The sequence below is a fragment of the Amaranthus tricolor genome, chromosome 11, assembly GCF_026212465.1.
Source record: "Amaranthus tricolor cultivar Red isolate AtriRed21 chromosome 11, ASM2621246v1, whole genome shotgun sequence".
NCBI lineage: Eukaryota > Viridiplantae > Streptophyta > Magnoliopsida > Caryophyllales > Amaranthaceae > Amaranthus > Amaranthus tricolor.
In genome coordinates this window covers 24,218,818-24,235,970 of record NC_080057.1, presented here as the reverse complement: position 1 = coordinate 24,235,970, position 17,153 = coordinate 24,218,818, and the positions used below count along the sequence as shown (strand labels likewise).

The 17,153-nt window shown below is 32.6% G+C and overlaps 2 protein-coding genes across 2 annotated transcripts; one reads left to right on the top strand and one right to left on the bottom strand.

The window, feature by feature from the left end:
• Window positions 1–426: 426 nt before the first annotated feature.
• Window positions 427–7,621, top strand: LOC130827625 (uncharacterized). Its single transcript, XM_057693396.1, has 8 exons — window positions 427–843; window positions 2,982–3,452; window positions 4,139–4,313; window positions 4,410–4,698; window positions 5,376–5,448; window positions 5,537–5,627; window positions 5,866–5,945; window positions 6,956–7,621. The coding sequence occupies exons 1-8, from the start codon at window positions 772–774 to the stop codon at window positions 7,199–7,201; spliced, it is 1,497 nt and encodes a 498-aa protein (XP_057549379.1). The 5' UTR covers window positions 427–771; the 3' UTR covers window positions 7,202–7,621.
• Window positions 7,622–9,528: 1,907 nt separating this feature from the next.
• On the bottom strand, window positions 9,529–10,023 carry LOC130826684 (uncharacterized). Its single transcript, XM_057692250.1, has one exon. It carries the CDS (start codon window positions 10,021–10,023, stop codon window positions 9,529–9,531), a length of 495 nt encoding a protein of 164 aa, XP_057548233.1.
• Window positions 10,024–17,153: the final 7,130 nt, after the last annotated feature.

Genomic DNA, 17,153 nt, shown 5'->3' with positions numbered 1-17,153 from the left:
TTATTTACTTGTATACTTATTTTTCCTCCAACCAATAAAAATTAATGAAGTAATTTTTTTACTTATTAATTGTATTCTACCATTACAAATTAATGAAGTTGAAGTATATCTTAGCATATCCAAAGAAACAAAGGAGCAAGTAAATTCAAATGCGTGAAAACCTCATTTGCAATTAGAAGTGTTCAAAATAAATTAAATTTAAAATTTAACCCGACTTTATATAATTGACTTGACTTTGATCTAACTTTAAAAATAACTTTACAATAATATAAAAATCAATATAAAAACAAAATTCAATTTTAACATGATTCGAAATATCTGATCTAAAATCGATCTAATCACGCAACTGAACACCTCAACTTGTGATCGTGAACAATATAAAAGGAATAGGACAAGTAGGTGTACACTTCAAAAAGCAGCCTAAATGCACAGTTCATATTCACACAATTATATTTAGTCCAACTCATCAAATAATAATCATCATCATTGTCTAGGGGTCAGTCATCCATAACAGCCAATATATGTTTGTTGTTGCCCCCTCCCCTAAAAAACCTCCATTAAACCCCCCCTCCCCGCTCTCCTTGCTTTCCTTCTCCCTCTTTCTCTCTTCTCATCCTTAACAATCTATACACAAAAAGGGTTTGTTTGTTTGTTTTCCATTTCCCATCATTCTTACAATAAATCCTTATAAAGTTTCAACCTTTTTAACTAAATTAGTTCAATTCCTTAAGTTTTGTTTTTGATTAATTAAGCTCTTCAATTTGATGAAACATGGGAACTGAAGAATACCCACATCATAAACAAACTGAAAATCTCCATATTCCCACAATTCACAATCAACAGGTGCTTAATTTTACTATTTTTCTGGTTTTAATGTGTATATTTTTTGCAGATTCTGTTCTTTGTTACTTCCTTTTTCATGCTTAATTGTTAATGCTTTCAATTATATAGTTTTGTTTTGTTAGAAAAAATTATATAGGAAATTTGTACGATTGTAACTTGTAATAATTGATTATTGAATCTGAATACCTGGAATCACATGATTAGAGAAGGTTAGGTGAACTCTAGTCATATGATTTTTTCCATCTTGTTAGAATTTGATAGCTCACACCGACTGCAACCTGCTTATCGCCTTCGTTAGGGGTATGATATGCCCTTTGCGCCTTTTCCACCTGTCCTTATTATAATGATGATCTAGCAAACTCAAAGAGATAAGATATCATGGGGCCAATATCATAAGCTTAGGCTTGAGGTTGAGTTGGTTCTTTGACATGGTATCAGAGCCGACAGATTTTGATCAACCCACATGTGAAAAGTTGACAAACATATAAGTTTGATGAGCTACTCCTTCTATGTCCAATTGGTTTTTAGGATGACCTCATTGGATTTGTCCAATTGGTTTTTAGGATGACCTCATTGGATTTGTGTTTAGTCAATTCTTCTCCTGTACCTTAATCATATCTACTTTGAGCATGGTACACCGAATATGAACATAATATAGCAAATATAAAGGGACAGTGAGAAAGAGTATATGTAGTCAACTTTAATTCTTTTTCTTTGTATTAATTTCGTGCTTAAATTCCCTTCTAATATCTTGGAACTTCCATTTTCTGAAATATGATATCAGAAATTCTGCAATTTGATGAAGATAAAGTCTATTGTGAATGATTTAAGAGTCATTTTTATTTGAATTTTTATTATATGTCAATTTTTGGATTGTATGTGGAAATAAGACTAAGTTTTAGTTGATAAAAATGTTAATATATTATGCCTTTCAATTCTATTCAATTGTCATTGACTTTTGGCTTGTAGTGGGTTCTGATTATTTTATACACACATATGGATAGCATTTCTTTGCAGTAGAACACTAGAAAAAACATTTCTTTTTTATTTCCTAGTATTTTTTAAGACATTAATGTTTTTTTGTGGATCTCCCATGTTCTGAACTTTGACGCCTTTTTTAGCACTTGATGGCTTTTGGGGCACTTGCAGCCATTTGGCCGCCAAAGTTGAACCTTAGGTAGTGAAGAAAGCTTGAAATAGAGAGTAAAGACTTACTGTGCCGGCCCTATAAGGGAGCAAAAGGGGCCTGTACCCGAGCTCTATAAGGGAGCAAGAGGGGCTTGTGCCCGGGCCCATCCAAAAAAAATTAAAAAAACGATGCTTTAATGGATAATCACAAATTCTTGTTTAGGACCGTCCCATTAATAGGACGAGTCCAAGCTGTATATGACTAATTTTATTATATGTGTGATTGGTTTTAAGCTATATGCGATTGATTTTGTAGATGTAAGTTTACACTAAATGTTTCATTTTATCATCTGTGTATATTGTTTAAGGCATATGTGATTATTATTAAGTATAAATGATCATTATAACTATATAATTTTTCCACTAATAGATTATTATTCTTGTTTAACTAAAGAAGCAGGGAAGAGGTCAATAATAACCACAATGTGGTCAATTTTAAGCTTTATGTGATTGCATTGGAGCTATATATAATTTTAATTGTATGTGTTCAGTTTTAAGCTATATGTGATGGATTTTTAGCTACATGTGAGCGCTTTTAAGCAGTATGTGGCTATAGCGGGCTGTCTCATATGTGGCATTCTAATATTGAGACGGCCACATATGAGATGCGCTGATAGATGACAGTTAGGAACCCATAATAGTATATTAAGTACTTTGCATCCCATAATTAAAGTTTCACCTCGGGCCTCACAAATCTCAGGCCGACCCTGTGTACCCTTTATATAGAGGGCATAATTGAGAGAATTTGCTTTAAGTTTATAGTGACTAAAAGCTCAAAAAAAATGAATACTTAGGTTCTATTTAGAGATTGTAGATGACTAATGTCAAGAAAATAGCATATCATGCCCATGGCTTTGGTGCATAGTGACTAGTGAATCTCTCATACTTTTTTACATTATACAGATGATTCTTTAACTTGCATAATGATAGTCCCATGGTTGCTCTTGCAGATGGTAGAATCAACTGAAATAACTGAAGAATGTCCTCTTGGGCAGCGCAATACGCCACCACCACAGAGCATTGACGGGGAGATACCATCACAAAGTGTGCAGGACTCCCCGGAGGATTTTGTTAGGATAAACATTCTTCCAACACCAAAAAGAGTCAATTTTACACCTATGAACAGCCCTGGCATTGCGACACTAAACGAGTCCTCGAGCTCTACCATGCGTAGGGACAAATCTTCATTCAAAAACCTACTTCCAAGACTTAGTTTTAAGTTCAAGAATTCTTCTTCAGATATTGTGGATGCCGCCATTCTAGCCCTCGGATCTCCCTCTTCAGTTAAAGGGGGGAGACCACGAATGACTAGGACATTTTCTCTTTCGAAACTATTTAGTACACCGAAAGGAAAAAAAGCATCGTCTTTGCCTGTAACTCCAATTGCACACTCTAATCCAGGGTCTACTCATGGAAGCAATGTAAGTGAATAGTTGTTTTATTTCGTCAATTTTCACTTTTACATGGAACTTCGGTTGGTTAAATATTGTTAGTTGAATACCCAGCATTCCATGAAGAAAATTAAGCTTGTGCTGAAAAGGGTTTGTACAATGCTGTTGATTGTGCCTTGCTGTTAAGACTGCACTAGAACAACATGTCAAATTATATTTGCATTCGCTTTTTATACTTCTGGTCCTGTTATCCACATTGCGCTTTTGTTATGAATAGATTTTGATCTTCATATTGAATTATTATGTAATTTGGTCATTAGGATCTGGGGATCATAGTATGTCAAATAATTCCATTTCATTTACAAACCGCTTCGTTCAAGCTGTAAGGAAAGGCAGTGTGGCATCAGTGACTATAACCTTGAACACTTGTTGCCATGGCCATTAGGGGGTGGGAGGTACTCTTAAGGAAGGTGATTAGAGGTGTTCATTTGGGTCATCGGGCTGATTTCGTGTTAGGTATTTCAGGTCGGTTTGAAATTGTTTTTTACATAATTGTAAATCATTTTTGAAATTAGGTTCGGTTACAAGGTCGAGTAAATGAACACCTCTAAGGGTGATGATGTGGGGGGAAGGGGTTGCTCATGAAACATGTAGTATGGCACTCACAAGAAAATCATTCAGCCCTGTATTTGATTCTTGACAATCTCACTTTACAGAAAGGCAGGCTCCAATTACCTATTCATCGTGCGCATTCTGTTCCAGATCTTATCAAAGAAGGGAGTGTACGTCGCTTCGACTCCCTTGGTGGGATGTTCCGTGTAATTCCGACAACCCCACGAGTCAAAGATGGAACATTAACAGCATCTATTGCAACTCTAATTGATGCAGATGGTATAAATATTGTACTTCCTGTCTAATTTTTGCTTCAACTATGTAGTTGTTAATAAATTAATCAGTCATCAGCTTGATTCAAACATTTTGATTCAGAAATCGATGATAATGGTGAGGACATTCACGAAGATGAAGCTGTTTGTAGAATTTGCTTCGTTGAACTCGGGGAGGGCTCAGAGACACTCAAGATGGAATGCAGCTGCAAAGGTGAACTTGCTTTGGTTCACCAAGAATGTGCTGTTAAATGGTTTAGCATCCGAGGTAACAAAATTTGTGAAGTATGCGAGCGAGAAGTTCAAAACCTTCCTGTTACGCTTTTACGAATTCAGAATGCTCAGGATTCACAGAGAAACCGTGGAGAGCAGGCTGAGTTAGCTAATTTCAGGCAAGTGAAAGATTTCTAATCCTGTATAATTGTATATTGATATAGCCTTGAATAGAAAATAACCCAGATGTTGATTAACATATATACTTGATGGGCTACTCTGCCTAATACCAATTAGTTTTAGGATAGAACCTTATCCGTTTTGTGTGAAGTCGACTCTCCTCTTGTGTGGGTGTTGTGTACAAGACCAAATTTATCAAAATGAACCCGTTTAGGTGTTTTTTCCTTGGATTAGTATTGAGTGGAACTTGAGCGTACATTATTATTGCATGATGCCAAAATGTTTATGGTAGATTATAAAACCTATCATTGGGGATACAACCATCATCTTACGCTTTTAGTTGACTTTGTCGCTTGACATGGTATCAAAAACCAACATGACAAAAATGGAATATATAGTGTTATGTATGCATGTGCTGCATTCACGCCTCTGATCCCAAAGGGTTTTTGTGTGAGGAGGTGTAATAGAGTATATAATATATCATTAGGCTACGGGCATCAGCTTAATTTTGTGGTTGAGTTGCTATCTCTACAGTTTGTCAATATATCTCAATAATGTGAATGAAAGGATGCCAAAATTGAATTGCTTGAAGTGAGACATACAGACAATGATATCAACGACATTGATTTAGTCATGTTTTCGTGTACTTAGACATTGTATTTTTTACTGTTTTCAGGGTTTGGCAAGATGTTCCGGTTCTTGTGATTGTAAGCATGCTTGCTTATTTCGGTTTCCTCGAGCAGCTTTTGGTAAGTCTTGTGTAATTAGGCATAAATCTTATGTAAGAATAGATCTTCATATGTTATTAATCATATATTACAATGGTCTTGTAAATAGATTAAGAAAATGGGTACAGGTGCCATTGCCATCTCGCTTCCGTTCTCTTGTATTTTGGGTCTTCTTGCATCCATGACGTCAACAACGATGGGTACGATGGTTTGACCTTATAGTTTTCTAAATACTAAATTTATTTGTGATAGAGTATACAACATATTCTTAAACTACAACCATCAAGCATCAACTTAAGTTGATAATCGTTGTCCCAAGATATGTTATATACGTTATCAGTTTGCACAAATAGCTTATTTATTTATCATTTTTTATCTGTCAAGTTTCTTAGTGTTGAACATCATGCTAATCTTCTAGTGCTTTGACATTGTCTTCAGTTGGAAGAAAATTCCTTTGGGTATATGCTGTTTCACAATTTGTTATGGTGGTTGTCTTTGCTCATATTTCGTACTCCTTGGTACGTTCCTCCTTCTGTAGTCTTGCAGTTTTTGAAACAGTTCGTCTAGCAGTTTTTCCATATTTGTAATGTCCGATTTCATGATCTTGAAATGTTATGAGCTTACGGAAACTAACACCCTCGACCTATAGAAAGATCCCTTGTTTCTAGGTCAAACTATCCTCGACAGGAAGCTAGGCAGGTGCCTACCTAGGCCATCTCAGTTGAATTGTTTCATATAATACAAAAGAATGATAACCGACGTGCTTAGAACATGTAGAGCAATATCCTGGATTCGCCCATGAATGTCCTCAACTAATGTTTCCGTGTGTGAATTGTACGATTTCCGTATTTGTGATGTCCGATTCCATGATCTTGAACTGTTATGAGCTTATGGAAACTAACATCCATAACCTAATGCTAAGCAACTGTTATTGTAGAAAGATGTTTTATTTTTAGGTCAAACTGTCCTCGAGAAGAATCTAGGCTGGGACCTACCTAGGCCTTGTCAGTTGATTAAGAACCATATTGAATTGCGTAACATGTAATGCAGAAGAATCTAGGATTCGCCCATGAATGTCCTCAACCTCAACTAATGTTTACGTGTGAATTGCGAAATTTTCGTGACCTTTAACTGTTATGAGTTTACGGAAACTAACATCCATGAACTAATGCTAAGCAACTATTAGTGTAGAAAGATCCTCTGTTTCTAGGTCAAACTGTCCTTGACAAGTATCTAGGATGGGGCCTACCTAGGCCATGTTAATTGATTAAAAATCATATTAATATTCAATTACGTAACATATAATATAGTCTATATAGAAGAATGACAACCGAGTTTGTTAGCACACATGTAGAGCAATATCCTAGATTCGTCTATGAATGTCCTCGTCTAGTAAATTCCATGATCTCTAGTCATGTCTTGCCCGATCACATATACTTTATAAAGTGTACTAGGCTTCTTTCATTCACTAACACTAATGTAATTTCCATATTAATCACAATTACTCTCCTTCCTTATGGTTATACAGCTACACTTGCAAGCAGTGGTATCAGTCATAATTGCTACATTTGTTGGTTTCGGAGTTGCAATGTGTGGATGTTCGATTATCTTCGAGATACTGAGATGGAGAAGGATATGGCGAGCTCGATCAAACACCGAACCTTCTGCAGTCAATGGAATTTCTGCACCGATATCTGAGACAACACGTATAACACAACCGACTCCAATTCAACCCGAACTCATGGCAAACAGACCTAGCTCTCCTGGAGCCTAATTTGGTTTATAATGTGCTACATATATAATGCTGCATTTCCCTATAAGAGGTGCATTTTTGTTTAGTATACATATATATACTCCCTCCGCTTTCGTAAATTTGCTGACAACAATGACATCTTGTGAATAAATATGTCATTGTCAGTAGCAAATTCACATGGATCGAGGAAGTATATGCATATTATATTATACATATATATAGGACGATGATCATGTGAAACCACTTAAAGGGGTGAAAATTAAAAACTAAAAACAGGAGTACGTATTCAGCTTTTAGGGTACATTTGTGGTTTTTCGGTAAATAAGTGTAATTTTTAAATCGGGGTTACATTTTAAGTGTAGGGGTACATATTTTTGTGGAATTTTTGTAAATGTTTTGAAAACCTTAAACTCAAAAAATATAAGGATCCCTTACATTGAATATGTACCTCATTTATTGTGATTTATACCTTTTTGTCCGTTTTTACGATTTTTATCAACTTAGTTGTCTTCACATGATCCTGATGTATGATAGGATGTAGAAAGTGTGGTGATGTAACATGATTGATAGTTAGCATATTGAATATTGTAACATATGGGCTTATTGTTTGTTATAATTTGGATTCACATGTTTGAAAACCGTATTGAAAGTATGTCCATTAAATGTGTCAAAGTTTTTGTTATTTGATTTAATTTGCATTTTTTTTGCGTTGATTTTATTATAAATATTGTGTGATTTTTCATAAGAGCTGAGAGAATAATGTGACTAATTGGACTAAAAGTTGTTTAACACATATTTTGCTTGATAAAACTAAAACTTCAAATATCAAAATACTCTTTTTTTTTCTTAATTTAAGCTCTTTATACAGATTTATTTTACTATGAGACAATTTGACATTAGAAAAACGTTTTTCAATACTTTAGGTGCTTGATGTTGTAAAGGATGATTTGGCATTAGATTTAAATAATGGTCCAAACTGGTCATTAAAGATTATGGTATTTGGAATAACACTTGGTTTGTAAATGAACTTTGAGACTAAAGTGGACTTAATTACTAGTATTTCTGTCTTTTTGAATTTTAATCATATAATTTAAAGAGCTCTTTACACATTTGAGTTACAAGGCACGTCGGAAGTATTTTTTGCTTTATCGGTACGTCGTCATCATCATCATATCTAGTGTATCTCACTCATAGAAAACTATGGTCAGGGTCTTGGGAGGGAAGAAAGACGGCAGCTCATACCCATAGAGGAGAGTGCGGTCAAAGAGTCCCTCGGCTCGAGAAAGATCTTCAAAGAGAGAGAAACCTGCAACTTACAAATAGAATAAATAGAATACATACAAATAACTAAAAATAAAAATAAAGGTAAAGGAGATAAAGTGCGATAATTAAAGGCAATGACCAATAACAAACGATGGGTAAAAGGGACGTGTTTAGTAATCTAAGACGTGGATAAGGCGTCGCCAACTATCTCTATCCCTGGTCAGATCCTTGAAGAGGTGAAGTTCATGCATGTCACTTTTAATTTGTTTCTCCCACGTTCTCCTAGGTCTTCCTTGACTTCGCTTTCCCTCCGCTATAATGCATTCGATCCTTCTTAATGGGGCGTCATGTGTCTTTCTCTACACATGCCCAAACTATCTCAACTTGTTCTCCCACATCTTTGCGGTGAGAGTTGCAACCCCTAACTTCTCCTTGAACTGCTGGTTTCTTATCTTATCCATCATAGTATTACCACACATCCACCTCAGCATACGCAAACCTGTTACTTCCATCCTCTGTTCGAAAACCTTCTTTATGGGCCAACATTTTGTCCCATATAACAACGCCGTCCTAATTGCAACGCGGTAAAATTTACCTTTTAATTGCCTCGGTGGTTGATCTTCCCAACATGAATCCAAATTGGTTCTCTCTAATTACCGTCTCTCGTCTAATTCTTTTCTCAATCACTCTTTCCCACAGTTTCATAGTGTGGCTTAGAAGTTTGATCCCTCTATAGTTCCCGCATACTTGTGCATCACCCTTGTTTTTAAACAGTGGGATAAGTGTGCTAACCCTCCATTCTTCTGGCATCTTACTAGACCTCAAGATGACATTTAAGAGGTTAGTAAGACAATGAATACCCTCCTCTCCTAAACCCTTCCACACTTCAATCGAAATGTTATCAGGTCCAACTACCTTAGATCCCCCCCCCCCCCCCCCCCCCCCCCAATTTTTTTGAGAGCTTCTCCTACTTTCGCTGTGTTAAGATCAATAATTGACCCATGATCTTGTGTTCTTTGGATGTCTAAAGTTTGTCGAATTTTCTCCTTTAGACCCCTAGTCTTATTGAGCAATTGGGAAAAATATTAATGCCATCTCATCTTGATGTTCTCTTGTCTAAGGAGTACTCGTCCACCTTCATCCTTAATGAACTTCATTGTCCCTAAGTCCTTTTTCTGCCTAGATCTTACTTTTGCCAACTTAAAAATATACTTCTCCCCCTCTTTAGTATCAGGCTTTTGATAAAAGGCTTCAAACGCACGATCCGTTGCCTTCGCTACTGCTTTCTTTGCCGCTCTTTTTGCTTCTTTATACCTCTCCTTCTTATGTGTCTTATCCTCCTCCTCCGTGCAAGCCATGAGCTCCTTGAATCTCCTGTTTTTGTTCTTTATCTTCTTTCGCACTTCTTCGTTCCACCACGACGACTCTTTGTACACCTTTGGTTTGCCCGTCGACACCCCTAATGTCTCATTTGCCACCTTTCGAATGGTCTCCGCCATGGTCACCCATATTTGATTTGCATCGTCTGATATACTTGGGTAGCCCAATGTCTTGATCTTGTTTGACAAGGTTGCGACCATATCCCCTTCAAGTCTACCCTACATGATAATTTGCCTGACCTTTATCTTCTTCTCGGCAATCTTTCTCCTCATACAAAACACTAGTACTAATAACCTAGGTTGGGTGGGCATCTCTGTACCCAGCACGACCTTACAGTCCAGACACAAGCTCCGATCAACCTTCCGTACGAAACAGTTTTTAATTTGGGTTGCATGCCCACCACTCTTGTACGTAATCAAGTGCTCATCTTTTGCTAAAGATCGAGTTTGCTATAACCAACTCCTTTTCTAACGCGAACTCAAGCAAGATCTCTCCAGTCTTGTTCCTTACTCCATAATCAAACCCGCCATGAACTGAGTTATAATTAACTACCTCCTTACCTATGTGTCCATTGAAGTCTCCACCTATAAAAACTTTTTCATCAGCAGGGATGGTATCTATAAGGTCACCCAGGTTTTCCCAAAACTCACGTTTGACTCCCTTATCTTGCCCAACTTGCGGCTCATACGCACTAATGATTGATATGATCTCTTCTCCCACTACTATTCTAACTAGCATAATCCTATCATTGCATCTCCTACTTCTACCACTTGCTTTAGGATATCATTAGCTACAAGAATACCTACTCCACTTCGCCTACCATCCAACCTGCATACCATAGCTTATAGCCCTTTAAAACGCTTGGTTTTTGCCCTTTCCACCTAGTTTTCTGAATGCAAGCCACTTGAATCTTGTATTTAGAAAGTTCAGTCGCGAACTCCAATGACTTGGCTTGTAGTGTGCCTATATTCCAAATCCCTACTCTTAGTTCAACATCCTGCTTACGTTGCCCCCTTTGCCGCCCCCTCCTTAGACTTGACCTTAGGTTACCATTAATCTGTCTTAACTCTATACTCGACTACCCGTGGACCAGACCAGATGTTAAAGGACGGTGACGCCGTTAACTCAAACCCATACACGCCAAGTACCCACAAAGATTAGAACAGAGACACACATTAAAAGGACAACTAACAACAAAAAACTAAGTTCTTAATTGAAAACAATAAAACAACAAGTACCAATATAAATATGAGCAAAAGGATAACTAAGCACCCACTTGAGAAACCACAAAGAACCGAATGGAAAACAAAAATAATCTAAGATCACAACATAATTTGTTCAAAAAAATTAACGTTGGGAAAGACCTAAAGCACTAACAATTACCAAACTAAAATAATAATATACCATAAATTACCGAAAGATAAATCCTAAATTATTGAATAGCAAAGGAAGATACAGAAAGTATAAAAGGGTTGGGAAATTGGCCAATTTCAGATGGCGGTATCCTATGCCGTCAGAATAACACGGTGAAACTAAGAAGTAGAGAGAAAGAGAGGATGGGCAGCGGGGCCTTTATTACCTTTAGCTTACCTGGGTTTCAATGGTGGTAGACGCAGGAACCGTTAAAGGTGGTGGTAGGGAGAGGGAAGGAGCCGTCAATATTATGATATAATAAATAAATAAATAAATAAATAACCTTATCGGTATGTGTGAATATAAAAATTGTCTTTTAAAAATATAGGATGAGATTATGAGTGTCACCAAGCAAATATGTTAAATATGATTAGGACTATATACTTTTTTAAGAAGGTAGGCTTAAAAAAGAAAAAAGTTAGGTAAAATATAATTTCAATATGTTGTCTAAAAAAGACAATACTCACTTCAACAGAGATAAAACTATATATATACTTACATTTCATTTAGAATCAACTTATGAGTTAAGATATGTTAATAAGGGGATTGAAGAACCTTGAACACATAATAACTCACTATAAAAAACACTAAGTAATAACTATCAAATATTTTATATGTTCAATAATTTTAAAAGGCATGATTTTATGAGTACCAATGATTATTTAGTAATAAAATCGAGTAATACAATGAAATTCTTTTTCACTTTGAGTAATAATTTGATAAAATTACAATCAAACAATCAAGCTACTTGAACAATTTATGATGAATTACTTTTTTAATTTAGGGTATTAGGCTCAAATCTAAGTTTATAAAACTTGAACCAAAATCCGAATCTTGATCAATAAAGTCTAAAAAAAGAAAGAATTAAACCCGCAAATAAGGGTCGAATTATAGCCGTCGAGTAGTAAGTGCAAAGCGGGCTTTCGCATAGGACCCTAAATTTTTTAGGGAATAAAAAAATTATTTTCATGTATATATTAAGTTAAAATTTATAAATAATATACATTTTCAGTTAAATAATATGAGTTATTAGTGCTTTTTTTCATAAAGTAGTTCAAATATCAACAATACAAATATCAACAATATTATTCATTACGCTTTTAAGTTTTTAGGGGTCTCTTTTATCTTTTACTCTTGCTCTAAAAATGAACGGGACGATTCTAAGTAGAATTTAGACCTAGACCCGGCCATAGGTGTAACACCATGTATATAGTATACACCTATCCTTAATCCTAATCCAGATTTGTTGGGAGACCAATTCGCTTTTAAGTTAAAGTGAATAGTTATTGATTACCTTGATCTCTCTGTGCCTTTACATTTTTGTTAAATCTTAGAAAGCTAACATAATTAATACAAAAGGGTTTTTTTTTGAAAAAAAAAAATTCTATTGAAATTAGAAGCAAATGTATAATTCATCATTTCACCGGATAAGCAACCAATTACCAAATAATTAGAAAATATACTTATATTTTTTTGTCCTTTAAGTTAAAAAAAATATCAAAGTTTGTTAAAGATATTTACAATCAAAGGCAAAGCTATATGGGGTCGGTGGAGGCCCGAGCCCTATAGCCCAAATACGGGCCAATTGTGTTTTAAACTAGATTAGAGTCTTCATGTTGTAATAAAAGGGTTTTTTGTCTTTCTCTATTCACAAATTATTAAATTTTTCATTTAAAAACAAAATAACTTTTAACTAGTGTATTAGTCATTAAATTTTAGTTTGTGTATAGTCCACTCAACTATAATTATTATCAATGTTTGAATATAATTTTTTTTTATAATTGTAACTATTATTTGACTATAATATTTTTCTATTATATGACCCTTTAATTTTAAATTTTTGACTTCACCCCTACTTATTATTTAACATATCTAAAAGAGTAAGCGTTATATTGACATTTAACTTAAAGACTATGATGAGGAAAAGAAAAGAACTAAATGTGTTAGAATTAAACTCAGACTTTTATCTTTAAAAATGACACTTAATCAAACTAAAATAAAATTTCATTTATATAATAGAATTATTATTATGATTATTATTATTGTTATATTTTCCTTTTTATAGGGAAGTTGCATCTTATTTTTTTCTCTTTGCATCTATTACATCACTGCTTAACTAAGCAAATCCAAAAATTTCGGTTCCATCGAAATCTATAATGCTAAGAATTCTTTTTTTTTTGATGACTCATTATTGTGTTGTTTTTTAATTCAAATTGTATCTTATCTAGACAAGTAATTCTAAAGATTTTTCAAAAAATTAATGCTAAAGACTATATCTCATACTATTTGTTTAATTAAAAAAAAATTATTTCCTTTTTTTTTTCTCACTAAATAAAAATTTTAAAATGAAAATATTGTTGTTTAGCTCAATGGGCGATCTTTGATATTTGCGAGAAGGTTTAACATAATGAAAATTTTACTTGATCGCTGATATTGTTTTTACTGATTCAATTTACTAATAAGGTGTATCTTTCTTATAAGAATAAAAAATATTTATTTTAGGTGAGTTTTTATTAAAAAAAAATTATAAGGTTAATTTTTTTATTAAAAAATTATAAAAACTAATCAAAGGAGTGTGAATTAAGGTTGGTTTCTTTTGGTCGTGGTTCATCTTATGATTTTATCTCTTATCAATGTGATTCTCTACTCGTTACTCAGTTCCCCATGCAATTTATTTATGTATATTTTGAGTGCTTTTGTGACTTCCTATTCTTTAAACCCATAAATATAATAAACAAACAATTAATATTTGGTGAGCCTTGTGTTAATATTTACATTTATTTTCATGCTAAAATTTATATTATTGCTTGCAAATGGTCATATATCTGTGCATGCACATTTAGAGCTACAATAGATAAATCTACTCTTTAATTACCAATTAATAAATTAAATTCTACATTTAAACAATTAATATATGAGGCTTTTCTGTTATAGATTAATTAAAAGTTAAAGCAATAATTTTGCATTGCATATGGACGTATTAAATGACCAAGTCCTGCTTGAATTAGAGCCAATTGAAAATGTGATTACAATCTGTAGAAATAAAGTCACTATCATGACTCATAACTCATAAGCATGATCCATAGACATAAAATTATAACAATTGACATTTGGATGAATCAGATTTGACCCCATATGTTAAAGTATTTTATTTTTATCATTATAACATGGCTAAATAGACATTATCTAATTATAGTTTTCATGCATATATTTAATACTCCCTCCGAACCATTATAGATGTCTCATTTGCTTGGACACGGTTATTAAGAATGGTGTGGGGTCCATTAAAAAGAGTAAATAATGAAGGGTAAATAGTGAAGGGTAGTTGAGTAAGTAAGGTATATGGGGGTATATTCGTAATTACTTGTGTGAACTAAGGATATTTAGGTAAAAAAAGAGTGACAAAAATAGAAATGGGACAACTAAAAAGACTTTGCCAAATAAGAAAATGGGACATCTATAATGGTTCGGAGGGAGTATTATTTTACCACTTAAAAGAGACATAGACATTCAAGTCATAATTGTGAAATATTGACTCAAATTATAAGAAAAATAACGAAAATATTAACATATTACTCAAAATTTACCTATATTTAGAAACTTGTCGAAGTAAAATAAGATTCAGTTGAATTTTTTAAGTCTAATAAAAATTTAAAAGTTTGTTAAAGTTATCTTTTGTTCCTATATTAAAAGTTTACATCGTAATTAAATTTCGATGAGAAGTTTATTTTCTTGAGCGTTAATTTTCCTTGGTTAAATTCAAGAAATTGTTTTTTTTTTTTTTGTTTGGTAGAACATAAGAAAAAACAATTGATACAACATACAAGAATTTAGATTTATCAATACCCTCTTCTTAATATAAAATTCGTATACTTTTTAGGAATTTAAATATCTAAGGAAATTTACACTTTCTATACAAGGTCAATAAATTATATCAACGAAAATAATTTCTAAAAAATGGAAATTTTAAAGACCAAACAATCTGGACTGAATGATTTATGAATAAGAGCAAAAGAAATAGGTATTTATGTGAATAATATTATTAAGACGGCAAAGAAGCAAATATAAAAGCATAATCTAAATTATTATTCGAAATTCTACGTGAGATCAACCAGAGGAAGAATTGGATCGTAGATACAAAATGTCAGATCCTATAGTTCTTTAAAAAAAAAATTTAATATGATTAAATTGTTTTTCCCAAACCATAATATTCATTTTAAAAACATTTAAATTATGATATATTGATATGAAATTTTATAACTTCTTTTTTAAGGAATGAAAGGAAAAGGTTATTCATTAATCATAACAAACTATTATAAATCATATATTATAATACAAAATTTAGAAAATTTTAAGTGTCACGATTAAAATTAGTTTGTCAAATGGAACTATTTTATTAGCTAAAGAAAATGATATGATATTTGATTTTGATCAATATCTCTACCATTAAAGTATCTTTGATTAGTATTTTTTATAATTAAATTGAGTAAATTAGAGAATATAATATAATGCAGAATATATTATTGGCGATTTCCAAAATTATGGAGTTAGTTTATACATATAAGCATATAACTGCCAAAATTAAATGTTTATACTGCATAATATCTCTAATTTTCTTTTTTGATATCATATGTTTATATATTGCTAAAAAAACCGTACATTGCACAAGTTCTACACTAGTTATAATTATAAAATATTTTTAAACATATGTGTTAGAAATTACTAAATTAGTAAGTAATAGTTTACTACTCCTGTAAGATTATTTGATAAGATTAAATCGTAAAATTATTTTATTCAATCATTCATACTTTTATTTCAATCAACATCAGTTCGATAACTGTCACCCAGATCTTGTCTGTGATTTGAATGATAAATATAAAATAAAATAATTGGAAGGGAAAAGCTTATTTTTTATTTGAATCATCATAAAGAAAACGTAGTAGGTTGAGTGGATGGTTCGGAGTATTATTCTTGTCGGCTGATGAAATAATGAAACAACTAAATAGGTTTTGTTATTAGTATAAAAATTCATATAATGCACGGAGTTATATGTTTATAATTTTTTTTTTATTTGTATAAAATATATTATTTGATTTAGTTATATGAGTATTTTTAGAGTCAAATAATGTTATTTCAATGGAACAGATTATTATTATTATTATTATTATTATATATATATATATATATATATATATATATATATAATTTCACATATTTAATTACAATATATAGAATAGTCTAAAAATAAAATAAGATTATATGAGAATCAAATTTAAAAATCTTATTTAGTAAAAGAAATATTAAATTTATTGTAATTAATACAACGCAAAATGCGCTTCTCATAATAAAAACAGAAGAGTGATATTAGTTTAGAGGAAATCAAAGACCTAGTAAACATATCAATTTTGTATTTAATCTCATAATTTTGGGTGACATAAAATGGTTGGCCCATTGGTAGGAGTGCTCATTATCAAATACTATATTTTTTGTAAATTTTGTTTTATTATGAAATGTGCTTTATATCCAGGTTAAATAGTTAAACAAATATAAATTACAAAGAAAATTTAAAAAGATGTTTCATACTTTAAAGTTTATCTTGCGAAAAGACAATCTCTTACCAAAATTATAAAAAAAAATTGCATATATTTAGAATTTTGAATTGTTGAAAGGTTGACCGTAATCTTCAACCCAAAAAGATTTGGATATTCAAAATTTTGGATACTTAAAATGTTAGCTCTTAATCTAGTCAAACAAAAGGTTAATTTGATGGTTGAAATATCATAATATATGGAGTATACTTTATTAATTTCTTCACTTGAGAACCCTTTGGGCTAAAAGTATAGATACAACACATGTCGTTATCATACATGATATTAAAATTCTACCTCAAATGAGAGGTGAACGAAATTCAAACTCA